Raw genomic sequence first — 14,591 nt, forward strand, 5'->3', positions numbered from 1 at the left:
AATTTCTGGTGAGAGCATATAGGTGGGTCATGCTTTTTAAATCAATTCTGCCAAGCTCTACTTTTTGACTGGAGAATTTAATCCATTTATATTTAAAATCACTACTAATAAAACATTTCTTTTTAGCTGTCCTCAGACTTCATGTAAACCTCTACATGCTCTAAGGTTTAGTATTCTCAAGGGGTCATGCTACACTTTGACAATATATCCTGGACTATGTGACCTCTCCCCATATTTAGTAAATGCCCTCTTAAAACAGGAACATAAAGAAAGAACTCTGGGAAAATATTTCTCTTCAAATACTTCCTATGTTCTCAATTCATACATATGAAACCATATAAAGTAGTATTTCTCACATGGGTCACAGAGAACACTAACATCTATTGAAAATGATACTGAGGTCTTAGGAGTTTGGTAAATGTTACACAATATTTCACTGCTTATCATTATGCACATTAGAATATTAAAAGCTCTGTAAAAGTTCTATAAGTGGCTGCATAATTTTTTCATATAATATTTATTACCCATAGAAACAGCTTCTTTTAGGAAGGGTGTTCTAAATTTTTTATATTTTGAATCACTAGCTAAGGGCTCATAACTATCTTTTACTGCTCTCACAAAATCTCACGAATATTTTAGGTACACCTATTATACAGGTTATAGCCTTGTAATTTGCTTGCTTGTTATATTTCCTCTTCTCAGACATTTCAGAGGATGCTTAACACTCCTCCCTGATGGCACTACTTAGGCCAAGTCTCCATATTTTGTTCAATCCTGATCACAGTTACTTGGGGCAAGATGATATAAATGTATTCATGTGGCAAGCTGCCTAGCAGTCTTGTATATGGCTTAGAACAAGGGTTACACCTACAAGGTGCTCTAACCTGATTGATGATACCCTTGTAGATCCTTTCTTGGTGACCTGAGTGTGAGAATGAGACAGAGGGAAGATGCAAAGGAGAGGCAAACACTGAGAGAAGGCAACTAGTTGAAGCTTTGGGAATAGTAAAAGCCTCAGGTAGGAATGAAACACACCACAGACAGCTGCTGCCATTAACAGATTTGTATTGGATTTTTTCTTCATTTGCTAATAGCTCCAAAGATTTAATAAAACAATTTTATATATATCAAAAGAATACAGAAAATATAAGCATATGTTTTGGGTCTGTATCCTCTTATATGAATGTACTCTTGGAATTGAATCTATACTTCTGAACTTTGGTTTTCTCATTCTATGATGTCTAAGAACTTTTCTCAACAGTCCGAATTACTACAATTATGTGCTCTGAAATTTCCCAAGATGATCAAATATTTCTTATTGCTGTATAACTTATAACATAAAATTCATCCATTGTAACTGTATAATTCAATAATTTCAGCAAATGTATAGTTGTATGACCATCATCGCAATCCATTCTTTTAGAAAATTTCCATCAGCCCCGTAAGTTTTCTTGTGTTCTTTTAGAATTAACCTTCTCTCCCACCCTCAGCCTGATCCATCACTGAATCTGTTTTCTCTACATAAATTTGCCATTTTTTATATATTTTATTTAAATGGGATCATAAAACATGCAGTCTTTTACATCTGGCTTCCTTTGCTTTAGCATGTCTTTTGAAGTTCATCCATCTTGTAGCATATATAAGTAGTTCATTTCTATTTATTGGTGAATAATACTCCATTGTATGAATATATCACATTTTATTTATCCATTCACCAGCTGACAGACATTTTGATTTTTCCCAGTTTAGGGGTAACTGATGCTGTGATAAATATTCAAGTATATCTGTTTTTCTGTGCACATAGGCTTTCATTTTTCTTTAGTAAATAACCAGAAGTAGAATGTCTAGATCAGATTGTAGGTATATATATACATTTTTGTGGAACTGCCAAATTATCTTCCAAAGTGGTTATAATATTTTTACATTCCCACCAGCAATAAGGGTTCATATATTTTAATCTTTGCCAACATTTGATATTTTGTGTATTTCAGATTACAATCATTCTAAAGAATGTGTAGTAGTATCTCAGTTTTAATTTGTATTTCCTTAAGTGGCTAGCCATGCTGATCACCTTTTCCTGTGCTTATTAGCCATTCTTATATCTCCTCTGGTGAAATTTCTATCAAATCTTATGTTCCTTTTTAACTGGGTTGTTTATTTCTGGAGCTATTAAGTGTTCTTTATATATTCTGGAAAAAAGTCCCTTATCAGATATATGATTTCCAAATATTTACTCCCAATCTATGGCTTGTCTTTCATATTTTAATGGTGCCCTCTGAAGCTCATAAGTTTTTTGTTTTGATGAAATCCAATTTAGCAGCATTTTTCTTTTATCTATTGTGCTTGTGAGTTTATAGCTGAGAACTTCTTGTCTAACCCATGTCCACAAAGACTTTCTGTCTTCTTCTAGAGTTCAGGCGATTACATTTAAGTCTATAATCCATTTTGAGTTAATCTTTGTGCTTGGTGCAAGCTGCAAGTTTAAGTTCATTTTTTTCAAGGGGAAATTCTATTCTGCCAGCACTGTTTGTTAAAGAAACTACCTTTTTTTTCCCATTACATTGTCTTTGCACCTTAGTTGAGAATCAACTGAGCATAAATGTATGAGGGCAGATATTTCTGGACTCTCAATTCTATTCTGTTGATCTATATGTGTGGCATTATGCTAGTAATACAATGCCTTTATTATTGTAGCTTTGTAGCAACTTTTGAAATCAAGAGTACTCCAATTTTCTTCTTTGTTAAAATTGTTTTGGCTATTCCGGGTCCCTTAAAATTCCTTAAAAAATTTTAAATCAGCTAGTCAATTTCTGCCAAAGAACTGGTTGGAATTTTGATTGGTATTACATCAAATTTATAGGTCAATTTGTTCCATGTTTACTAGAAAAGAATGTGAATATTTAGGGTAGAATGCTTCATGTATATCAAGTCAAATTGGCTGATAATGTTGCTTAAGTTTTCAATATCTCTGAGGATTTTCTGTCTGGTTTTTCTATTAATTATTAAGAGGAGGGTATTGAAATCTCCAACTATTATTATTTAATTATCAATTGTCCTTTCAAGTCAGTCAATTATTTGCTTGACATATTTCAAAGTTCTGTAATTAGGTGTGTATTTATTTATGATTATTATAGCTTCCTGATGTATTAGACCTTTAACATTATACAATGTTTAACATTATACAATGTTAAAGGTCCTTCTTATTGATAGTAATAATTTTGCCCTAAAGATTTTTTCTCTGATATTAATAAAGCCACTCCAGGTCTTTACTGTTTGCATGGTATATCTTTTCCTATCATTTTAATTTCAACTTATTTATATCTTTGAATCTAAGGTGTGCTCCTGTGGATAGCATATAGTTGGATATTGTTTTTTAATGCAGTCTGAAAAATCTCTGCCATTTACTTGGAATGTGCATTATATCCATTGCTGCATAACAGACTACCCCTAAAATTTAGTGTCTTAAAATACAGAAGCATTTATTAGCTTATGGCTACTGTGGGTGAGAAATCTAGATGTAGCTTAGTTGGATGCGTTTGACTCAGCATCTTTCACATGGCTAGAAATCCTTCTGCAACCATCTCAAGGCTCAGAGGGGAAAGGATTTCTTTGCCAAACTCAGTCACATGGCTATTCTCAAGCCTAAGAAACCCAAGCTCACTTATGAGCCTATTGGCTGGCCTCAATTCCTCCCTGGTTGTTGGCAATAGACATGAGTGCTTGTTAGGTGGCCTTTCCATAGGGCTACTTGCAAGATGGCAATTAACTTCCCCTGAAATGTGGACTCAGAGAGGCCAGCGAGAACAAAGCCACAATGTTTTTGAAACCTAATCTAAGAAGTGATATTCCATCACACCTGCCTTATTCTATTCAATAGAAGTTACCAGGTCTAGACCATCTTCAAGGGGAGTAGATTACACAAGGGTGTGAATACCACAATGTGGAGATCACTGGGGCCATTTTAGAGGCGGTCTACCACTGGATGTTTAGACTATTGACATTTAATATAATCATTCACATGGCTAAGATTTAGATTTGCCATTTTGCTATTTGTTTTCCTTATGTCTCATGTTTTTGGTTTCTCAGTTCCTCATTTATTGTCTTCTTTTACATTAAGTAAATATCTTTTAGTATACTCTTTTAATATCTTCATTGATTTTGTTTTCTTACAATTTTTTGTAGTTATTCTCACAGTAGTTGCCTAAGGGATTATAAAATACATCTTAATTTATCATAGTCTGTTTCAGATTAATATAATTTTAACATTGGTAAAATTAGAAATTTTACTCCAATATAGTTCTATTTCCCCCTTGGCTATTATTGACTTTTTTTTTTTTTTTTTGGGTAGGCACCGAGAATTGAACCAGTGTCTCCAGCCTGGAGGGTGAGAATTCTGCCACTAAGCCACTGTTGCACTGCCCTATTACCGACTTTTATAAAAGGAATTTATTAAGTTACAAGTTTACAGTTCTGAGGCCATAAAAATGTCCAAACTAAGACTGCAGAAAAAGATACCTTGACTCAAGAAAGGCTGATGATGTTAGCGTTTCTCTGTCAGCTGGAAATATACAGGGCAATATCTGCTAGTTGTCTCTCCAAGCTTCTCCTTTCAAATGGCTTCCCCGGGAACATTTTCTTTCTGTATCTCCAAAGGTCTGTGCTTGTGTCAACTCTGAAACTTTTTCCAAAATGATTCCCCCTTAAAGGACTCCAGTAAGTAACCAACCTTGAGTGGGTGGAGACATCTCCATGGAAACCACCTAATCAAAAGGTCCTACCCACAACTGGGTGGGTCATGTCTCCATGGAAAACACCTTAATTAAAAAGAGCCCACCCAACAATATTGAATCAGAATTAAAGAACATGGCTTTTATGGGGTACATAACAGTTTCAAACTAGCACAATAGGTAAGGAAGTTAATTTAAAGTTCAGGCTGTTACGTTAGTTTCTCCTCTAGATATGTGTGCAATCTTTGGGGTAGGGAAGAGGTATGTGAACTGCTTGAGCCCCTTCCAGTCTTCGATGTAAATGTACGCATCCTCAGTCAAGAATATACCTGTTCCAACCATGACTACAACCTCAAGTTAGTAGATCCATTGGCCCACCCAGTTTAATCATTGTCATGGAGATCACTACTTCCACTGACAATGCCGCTGAATGTAGACATCATCCTAACTCCAAATCTAGTGAACCCTCTTTGGCCCAGAGATAGTAGTTACCAGTCTTCATTTCCTGCCAGGACTTGGCAGAACATCTATGCTACTAAGCTCAGGGGTCAGGAGCGGGGGTGATGGGGGCAGCCCTAGGTAAGAACTCAACAGACTACCTGTTCTTATCCAAATTTCAAATGTTTTTTAAGCATAAATACTTATCAGATTACTGTATGCCTTTTGTCAATTTCCAGACTACTGATTTTGTAGTTGTCAATTTTGTCCAGATTTAAAGCTGTTTGTTTGGGGAGAGGATTTGCCAATCTTCCTTTCCATAGTCAGAGACAAATATCTTTAACAGAATGTCATTTGTTTCCTCAATATCATATAAATGTGTAGAAACAGCCTAGGAGCTCATACATACCAGTTATATTTTAAGTTGGGTATGGAGAAATTATCATAGATTTACTAAAAATTTTTGAAACATTTGAGAATTTTCAGGTAAATAAAGGAATATAAAGTCAATATCTGAAGCAATTTAATGTAGAGGGATGGCCTCAACAGAAAAATGTGCTTTCTGGTGTTTTCTCCATAACTTATATATCAAAACATCTCGTTCATTTACTGATGACGTTGACTATTTTTCCAGAGAATTTATATACTAATATGTCCTCTTTTTTCCATGAGAGAAAAAGTATTCTTATTATGCTATTGCAAAAATTTTCAAGGATTTTTACAAATAGTTCAGTATCAGATGTGAATACATGGTTAATTTATTGTTTTAGAAGGCAAATACTTTCTAGTTCTTTTTCCCTGGGAGACCAAGAGTAATATATTTAACTTTTTTAGGCCTCTTCCCTCATCTGAAATCTGGGATTGAACTAGATGATCTAGTACTATATGAAATCTAGATTTCTAAAGTATATGATGTTATTTAGTTACATATAAGAGTCCATTATTGCAAGGAAATATACTTAATTGTGTTTTCAGTTTGGTGATAGGTTTACTAAATCAAATTTTAAATTAGGTGCTTACAAATAAATGTGTCTGTATTAAACAAACTGGACAAGATTAAGCATACAATCTGTGATTCTAAAGCTGAGTTCCTGAGTAATCTCTTTGGCAGTACATGTTGTTATTCCTTCTCTGAGAAGACATTCACTGTTCAAAGCAACAAGCTCTTTGATACTTAGAAATTTTGGATTCTGTTCTATTTTTAAAAGCTACTATATCAGTATTCATCAACAGTTTGACATAGCCATTCATTTATTTTCAAAAAAGGCTTTTTCCTTTCAGGAAGCCCACAAACTAAGTAAAATCTTAAATTATTGATAGGAGTTATACATGGATGTCTTGTTGGTTAAGAAGAAGGACTAATTAAACTATTATGCATAAATCTTGAGCTAATAATAATGCACTAAAGTGGTAAGAAAGTGTATTTTATTTTATTTTAGTGACTGTGTGCCTTTATACAAATTTAATAAGGGTAAAACATTCTAGAATAAGTGCATTTCTTTTGTCTTTTTTTTTACATGGGCAGGCTCTGGAAATCGAACCCAGGTCTCCAGCACAGCAGGCGAGAACTCTGCCACTGTGACACTGTGCATTTCTTATTTTGTACTTTCAGTAAGGCCCTTTTAATTATTCTCTAATTATAAGAAATGTAAATTATATTAATAAAAATACTTATAATTCAAATATACTGATTATTTCTAAAATAATTGGAGGCATTAAAATAATTCCTCTTATAATGGCTAACTAATTAGGACCCAATTAAGCATTAAGCTTTCAAAATGCTTCACAAGAAAGATCCTACATCTATGAAATAAATTCAATGCTCCCATTAAAATTTCACATGCCTTTTAAATTACGTTAAGACTAAGAAATGTTTAGAATCATGGGTAAATTGCAGAATATTCATATATATTTAAAAATTGATTTCACATACAATTCCACTGTTGTTATTACAGCACCAAAATGGTTCTAAAACAATATATGTAAGAGCCATTAAAAAGCATGGATAACCATGAATATTTTTAGGTTATATGAGACATTGTTGGGACAAATGAAAGCCTTCCTGGGTGCAATGCTGGAATATTTGGAACTCAGATACTATACCAAGGCTGCTTATATCTCCACATACTTTGGTGAGGTTCTGTGGAGACCAACAATAGTTAGTGGATCTAGTGCAACTCTCTACAGACAAGGATACTGGGTACTATCTTCATTTGGATCCAAAGAAATAGAGGGTAGAGAGTTATCTGTAGGGCAGGTTGTTTCATAATATCTATTATAGTCCAACAAGGCTCCACTGAATTCTAAAAAAAGCTCTTAGAAGGGAAGAATGAGTCTGGACTAACTAGGAAATCTTTAAAGCTACAGAGTTAACACAAACTGATGGGGCTGAAAGTGACCCATCTTTCTTGGTATTCAGGGCTAAACTATAAATAGGGAATGCAGAAAATCTCTTATCTATTATAAACTTAATCTGAAACAAAACAAAATCTCTATGAATTCTGGGATCTTAGTATATAGTAACAGTTTAAGAAATAAAGTCTCTAATTCCATTCCTCCCATCTAGAAATTCTCGGAGTCAAAACATGGGAAAAGTAAATATTGCTATAGAAAAATATAATATGCAGTTGTGGGTAGTTACTGGCTGGAGAAAAATGTGATCGCTCAGTTTTAAGCTAATTTGGAGACCTTTTAGTCAATAAACTGATAGTGAATATTTTAAAGGTTTTTCATGATATAAGTGTGGTTATTAAAACCCATTGATCTCTCTTTTTTTTTTATTTTAGGGAAGGCACACAGGAACCTGTACTATCAAAAATAAAACCACATGTTTACCTGTATTCCAAAAACAAGCAACTTGCTTTCAAGATAGCAGATGAATTCAGGGAGAAATTCTCACTGCTCTACTCCAAACACATACTAATAATATATAAAATACTAAAAAGATGAGTTGTGCTAAAAATAAGAATATTCCCATGTATATTTTGTCTCTGAAAAAGAATGCATTATTGAATCTGATAAATAAGGAAACTCATTTTGTTGTTTAACATATGTGGAGTTTTTCCTCAAAGTCTATGGAATCTAGATCTTGATTCAATATTCAACATTTTAGGCCTGAGATTCAGTTTTTCTTGGGAAACTTCAGTTTTCTGAATATTTTTTACTGAAGCAGAAGGAAAAGGACAGTTAAAATTTCTAATAAATATGTTCCTAATTCTTGGCATCAAAAACTTCTTGTAAAAGGCAAGTTTAATGCAAAAAAAAAAAAAAGAACCAGAGGACTATCAATCAAATATATAGTAAACTAGATATGAATTAAAGAAATGATGACATGGAATATAAAAGAATATGGAACGAACTAAATATTTTTGAAGAGAAGGGAAATTTTGCCAAATTTAAAATAGTACAATTATAGTCTACAGCTTTCCTTAAAATATGAGCACATAAAGGACCCCATTCTCATATACTCAGATTTAACTGTATATTTTAGCTTCAACAACAATTTTCATCTATTTCAAATGGCGGTGAGATACTCTGAATAAGGAGAAAAATAAAAGGCTATTTAATGTATTTAATAAAAACCATGAAAGTTTAAATTGAAAAGAGTACAGGTTCTCTTTCTTTGTGAGATTTCATTTACATTTGATTTCACTCTAAATGAGGCAGTAATGTAAAATAAATGTAACCTCCACATGAAAAGAAATTTAATTTTGATGTGTGAAAGTGTGTGTCTGTAGGAGTATATGACTGTGTGATCCAATTAAAAATTACTTAGAATTAGGTTAGTCAAGCAACTCATTTAAATAACATCAGTCATTTAAATAACATCAGTCAGTTGCATCACCACAATTAGAAACCTTCTTTGTCCTGTTATTCTACTTTCTCTCTTGTCATGGGAAATGTCCATGTTTCTAGCTAAGCTAATCCTGCCACTTGTCCGCTGGATTCCATTCTCTGTTACATACTCAGATAGTATTCTAGCTATTTTTATTTCTGCCTATTGCCTCAGCAATTTTTACTCTCTCTTCTTATTCACTCTCATCATCATACAAGCATGACATTACTTCTCTTATTTAAAAACGAAACACCTCTCTTTTGACTCCACATCCCTGCCAGTTAATTTTCTATTTCTTTCTTTTTCTTTACAGTGAAACTTGTTGAGTTGCCTATACTTGCTGTCTCATCTCCAATTCTCTATTCTCATTCCCTTTGAATGTTCTATACTCTGTTTTCCAGCCATTCCATTGATAATATTTCATTAAGGACCTCAATGATGCTTGTTACTAAATCCATCAGCCATTTCTCAACCCTCCTCTTACTTGACCAATCAACAGCATTCAACTAAGCTGATAATTATCTCCTCCTTGCCATACTTTTTCAGCTGGTTTCCAGGAAACTACACTTATATCATTCACCTCCTACCTCCTGGCTGCTCCCTCCCAGTCTTGTTTACTGGTTCTGTATTCTCCACACATTTAAGTGTATTAGGACTGACTCACTTCTCTTTTCTGTCTTTTCCAAATCTCCTGATATCTTACTCAGTTTTAAATGCCATCTAAACTTACACTTTCAGCAGGACCTCTTCCCCAAACTCTAGATTTGTATATCCAATTCCCTACTGAAAAACTTGCCATCATTAGCGATTATCTTTCACTCATGCCCCATATCCATTTCATCAGCAAATCCTGCTGTCTCTAAATATATCTGGAATTGGACTTCTGCTCAGCACTGCCACAGTGTACTCCAGACTAAATCACCCTGATCCTTCATAGACTTATTGAACTAGACTCCCATCTGTTATATCTTCTCCTGCACATGTCTCCCTACAGTTCATCCTCAACAAAGCAGCCAGACTAATTCTGTTAAAACTTAAGATCATGCCAATTGATTGCTTTGGCTTATAAGACTCTATACATGATCTTGCCCCCTTCTCTCTCTGACCTCATCTAATTTTCCCAGTTTTGATCTCTCCATACAGGCCTCCGAGCTACTGTTTGAACAAAACACAAAGCTTCTCATTACATTTTTTTTCTTTTTTTTTTTAAGAACGTTCATTGAAAAAGGTAGAAATGTTGTATACTGAAGAAGTTTTGTATTTTTTTGATGAGTACAATATTTTGGATTCTTTGATTGTCTTTGGAGATCTAATTGTTTGTAGTAAAGCTCTGTTAACCCTGGCTATGTTTAGATATAATCTCTCAGTAGTATTTATTATAGCACAGTGCTTCAGTGACTTGTCATTATGATGAACTGTTATAGGTAAACATCTGGGGGAATACTCATCTGTAGAATTAGCTTTTAAAAAACTTTTGGGGTTAGCTTTTCTCTGTTTTTACATGGACAGGCACTGGGAACCAAACCTTGGTCTCTGGCATGGCAGGTGAGAACTCTGCCACTGAGCCACCGTTGCCTGCCCTCTAAGCTACCATTGCCTGCCCTGGGGGTTAACTTTTGAAGGACATTTTATATCAAAATTCAGTTTTTTGGGCTTTGCAAGTGTAGTGGAGGGTTGTATTTTAATAGATAAACACTGATAATTGTGTGGATTTATTTTATTGTGTATATAATCACATGGGGACTAAATATAATTAGTGAATTTAATGAAACAAGTAAGATGAGGGACTACGAACACATTAAATAGCACAAAAATTTCACCTAATTTAAAAAAAACTGACTATTTTTAACATAATTGGATGATAACAGTATATTTTAATATTTTAGTTTAAAAGCACATGCAATCTAGAATGCAGTCATCTTTATATTCACGAGTGGGTCTTAAGAGAAGATAGGGACTGAAGGTATAGATTTGGATTTCATTGGCCTTCAAAATCATAGAAATGGGTGAGATAGCCCAGTACAATATATGGAGCAAAATAAGGAGAAAGCTAGGGTACATCTTTTTTTTTTAATTTAATGTCCTTTTTATTTTCCTAGCATGCTTTTTTGCCTAAATGGACCTGTCATCTTCTCACTGACACCTTTTCTGGTACCCTGGATATAATCACAAACCTCATCCCTACTCTCACACTGACACTTTTTATCATCCTTTCCTACTTTATCTTTCTTTTTAGCATTTATCACTATCTAAAATACTTCATATTTTATGTATTCATACTGTATATTGTCTGTTTCCCTGACTAGAATTTAAACTTCATGAAGGCAGAGATTGTGCATTTTTACGCTCTACTACACAGGAAATTCCCTAGTACATATCAGGAACTCAAAAACTATTTGCTAAATAGATGAATCAACATTTATTTTTAAGAGTTATCAATCTTTGGTCAAAAAATCTGACTATGCATGCAGGGGCTTCTGCTTCCACTGTCCCACTAAAAAATCTGTAAAATTCTAGAAAAATAACCCACAGTTTAAAAACTTATTGGCTAACAGCAAAAAAACAAATAGACTAATTGAAAAATGGGCAAAGGATTTAATAGACTTTCTCTCCAAAGAAGATAGAGAAAAGGCCAAAAAGCACAAGAAAAGATGCACAACAGCCTTGGCATCAGGGAAAGGCAAATCGAAACTACAATGATATACCACTTTCACACCCACTAAGATGACCATTATTACAAAAAAAAAAAGAGAAAGTAATAAGGTTTGGCGAGAAGACAGAGAAATAGGAACCCTTATAAATGTATTTATTTTACCTGGAGCTGAAAAAGAAGGATCAGGCAGCTTTTCACTTTCCTCATCAGTACTTTCATCATAGATTGCCTCTCTGTCAGCACTCATTTGAGGGCAGGTTGAAGTTTCCCTAAAGACAAAAAAAAAAAAAAAATTATAAATTATTGGGGTACCCCTGGGTAGGTATGAAATTCACCAGTAAGTAATTATAGAAAATGTTCCTGGAAAAGATTCCAATTAAACAAAGATGGAATGAAATATATAAGATTTAGATGATGACACTTAAAGACTATAAAATTAACTCTTATAAGAAGGAGTTTCTCTTTCACTTAATAATCTGAATGTGGTTTATAGTATCCACTATAATTATTGAATCAATTTCCTATAACTTATTATTCTTCTATCAAATATTATTCTACCAATTATCTTCTGTAAATCAGAGAGTGTTTAGCATTTACTGATCTCAAAGCAGTTCTACCTTTCATTTGATCTCCCCAAAATTCTGACATGAGTATCTTTATCCTTATAATGGGGCTAAAATGGAGGACAGGAGCTTAAAGGATTTGCCCAATGCCATATACTAATAGATACTGGTGCCAGATCAGCACTTGAATGAGGACAATCTGACATCAACTATAGTGTGCTTTATACTATGTCAATGGTAAACCTGTACTCCCTCTTAAATTCAGGGCAAAGACCTGAACAGGTAAGCTGTACCTGCTCATTCCTAAGAAAAATTATAACAGCTCATACTTGTTATAGGTCATCTATGATTTTTCATTGAGAGGCAAGTACACTTCCACTCTCAGAGGAAACTGGATAGAACAATGAGAGAGATGATCAACTGCAATCAGCATTTGAGTTGTGGAAAAAGTTCAAATAAAATTAATGCTCCCTGGAAAGTAACTTTAGCAACTTTTTGCAATTCAACCAGTTGATAAACAATTTAACCATTGCTTAGATATCAAGATTACAAATAGGAATACAACTCTGTAATTTTGCAGAAGACAAGTTAAAAGTATTAATATATTTCTAAATGATTTCTAAGAACTGAACACTATTTAGACATCCCTTCTGCCAATTTTATGGCTTACATGTAGAAATGGCAGTTGGACAGGTATGGAGAGATCATGCTGAGAATTGTCCAACCCATTGCATCCCTGTCTAACAGCAGAGCATACAACCTCAGAGCATCAATTTATCTCATATTACAAAAATGTTGATACCTAACTTTCATTACATTTTGGGAAAATTCCACTTAAATTTAAACATCTGTCATCCAAAAATAGTAAGGCCAAATACTATTCATACTTGGTGTTCTCTTCCGATTCTTGAACTTCATTTAACAATTTATGTAAGCTTCTGATCTTCGCCTTCTTCTCATTCAGCACCAGAATAAACCGTTTATAGAGATCACTCTCCAAAGTCTCCCTAGCACTCACACATTTTTCAAATCTGTAAATACAGAAATCACATTTTTGTCTTAGCATTAATATTATTTAGTCTTAAAATTATTTTAAGAAAACTTTACAAATAAAATACAACTAAAATAATTTCTATCATATAGTTTCAGTGACTTGATTTAAAGTTTAAAGCAAGTAATGAAACATAATTAGAACTTATCTGTTGTTAATATTAATAATTTCTGTACTGTGCTGAGAGTTAAAATTGAAAAATGATTTAAAAAATACTTTTAAAAAATACTGGGCAACTGACTGAAGCCACATGAAGAAATAGAGATTTTTGGGAAAGACAATGACATGGGTAAGTATAAACACTAGTATTACTCTATTTTTTATTTGTAACTCCACTTTTTACTTCTTACAGGATATAAAAGGCAAATGCATAAAATGTAATGATAAATCAATGGTTTGGGATTCATAATGCGTAAATAGTAATTTTTGACAAAAATACACAGAGATGGGGGGACGGAGGGGTACAGGAACACATCTGAGGTGTACTAGTGAAATGAAGTTGTTAACAAAGCAAACAAGATTATTATTGATTAGGATCTTAAATTTAAGTCCCATGGTAACCACAGAGAAAATATCAGAGAATTTGCAAACTCATAGAGACAGAAACTAGAGAAAAGCTTACTAGGAGTTGGGGGCAGAGGCAATGAGGAGTTATGCAAAATGAATGTAGAGTTTCTCTTTGGGGTGAAGGGAAAGTTCTAGTAATAAACGGTAGTGAGGGTGTTGCCACATTGAGAATATGATTAATTCCACTGAATGGCACGCCCAGGAGGGGTGAGGATGGTAGAAATTTTGTGTTGTAAATATGCTTTCACAATTAGAAAAAGAAAGAAAGAAAGAGAATCTAAAGAGTCAATGAAAGGTAAATGCCACACATGATCCTAGATGAGCTCTAGTAAGGGAAGAGAAAAGGTTCAAAAGGACATTATTGGGACATAAGAAAAAATTGGAATGCAGAATGTAAGCTTTACATCAATTTTAAATTTCTTGTACTTGATAACTGCACTTAGTGTAATTACATCAGTGAGTTGTCTTCGTAGGAAATGTACGTGGAAGCATTATATGTTCAAGGAGTATGATGTATGCAACCTCCTCTCAAATGTTCAGAAAATAGACAGATAGATGAAAGAAAGAGGGAAAGAAAGAAAGAGAAAAAAAGAAAGAAAAAATGATATGGTGAATGTGGTAAACTGTTGAAATCTGCATTTCTTGGCTGATGGGGGTTTGTTTGGTACTCTCTATATGAGGTCTGCATTACTTTTGTAACATTCTATAAATTTGAAATTATTTCAAAATAAAAATTAAAAATAACAAAAGAGCAAAA

At 33.7% G+C, this 14,591-nt stretch overlaps 1 protein-coding gene across 12 annotated transcripts in view; it reads right to left on the bottom strand.

Annotated features, from left to right (window-relative positions):
• The window catches only part of LOC143665614 (DNA repair protein XRCC4-like), a 283,083-nt gene that overhangs the window by 130,556 nt on the left and 137,936 nt on the right, over positions 1 to 14,591 (bottom strand). For all 12 annotated transcript variants that reach the window (XM_077139218.1, XM_077139215.1, XM_077139212.1 and 9 more), the window contains 2 exons: positions 13,104 to 13,247; positions 11,816 to 11,922 (listed from right to left, as the gene is read on the bottom strand). In XM_077139218.1, coding sequence (XP_076995333.1) covers positions 11,816 to 11,922; positions 13,104 to 13,247 — 251 coding nt within the window. The remainder of the gene's footprint in view (positions 1 to 11,815; positions 11,923 to 13,103; positions 13,248 to 14,591) is intronic.

The sequence above is a fragment of the Tamandua tetradactyla genome, chromosome 21 (assembly GCF_023851605.1).
Source record: "Tamandua tetradactyla isolate mTamTet1 chromosome 21, mTamTet1.pri, whole genome shotgun sequence".
Lineage (NCBI taxonomy): Eukaryota > Metazoa > Chordata > Mammalia > Pilosa > Myrmecophagidae > Tamandua > Tamandua tetradactyla.